The 256-nt window shown below is 72.7% G+C and overlaps 1 protein-coding gene across 1 annotated transcript in view; it reads right to left on the bottom strand.

Moving 5' to 3' along the window:
- The window catches only part of LOC121658134 (disintegrin and metalloproteinase domain-containing protein 19-like), a 32,631-nt gene extending 32,375 nt beyond the window's left edge, over positions 1–256 (bottom strand). The window contains exon 1 of the mRNA XM_042014646.1: positions 159–256. Within this exon, the coding sequence (XP_041870580.1) occupies positions 159–219 (61 nt within the window). The 5' untranslated portion in view covers positions 220–256. The remainder of the gene's footprint in view (positions 1–158) is intronic.

The following is a 256-nucleotide window of genomic DNA, read 5'->3' as shown; positions in this document are numbered from 1 at the left end:
TCCATCCATCCATCCATCCATCCATCCATCCATCCATCCATCCATCCCCGGGCGTTCCCGGAGCCGGAGCGCTGGCGCGGGGCTGTCGCGCAGCTCCGCCCGGGCATTCCGCACTCCGCCCGGGCATTCCGCACTCCGCCCGGGCATTCCGCACTCACGGGGCGGCAGCCGCAGCAGCAGCGAGAGGGCGATGCCGCAGAGCAGCCCCGGGACCCTCATGGCTCCGGGCAGGGACCGCGATCCTCCACCGCCGCCG

Source organism: Corvus kubaryi, unplaced genomic scaffold (genome assembly GCF_017639235.1).
Source record: "Corvus kubaryi isolate FWS band 111438036 unplaced genomic scaffold, C.kubaryi_AGA036_p1.0 split2-37374, whole genome shotgun sequence".
NCBI lineage: Eukaryota > Metazoa > Chordata > Aves > Passeriformes > Corvidae > Corvus > Corvus kubaryi.
The sequence above is the reverse complement of the archived record's forward strand: the minus strand, read 5'-3'. Positions and strand labels throughout refer to the sequence as shown.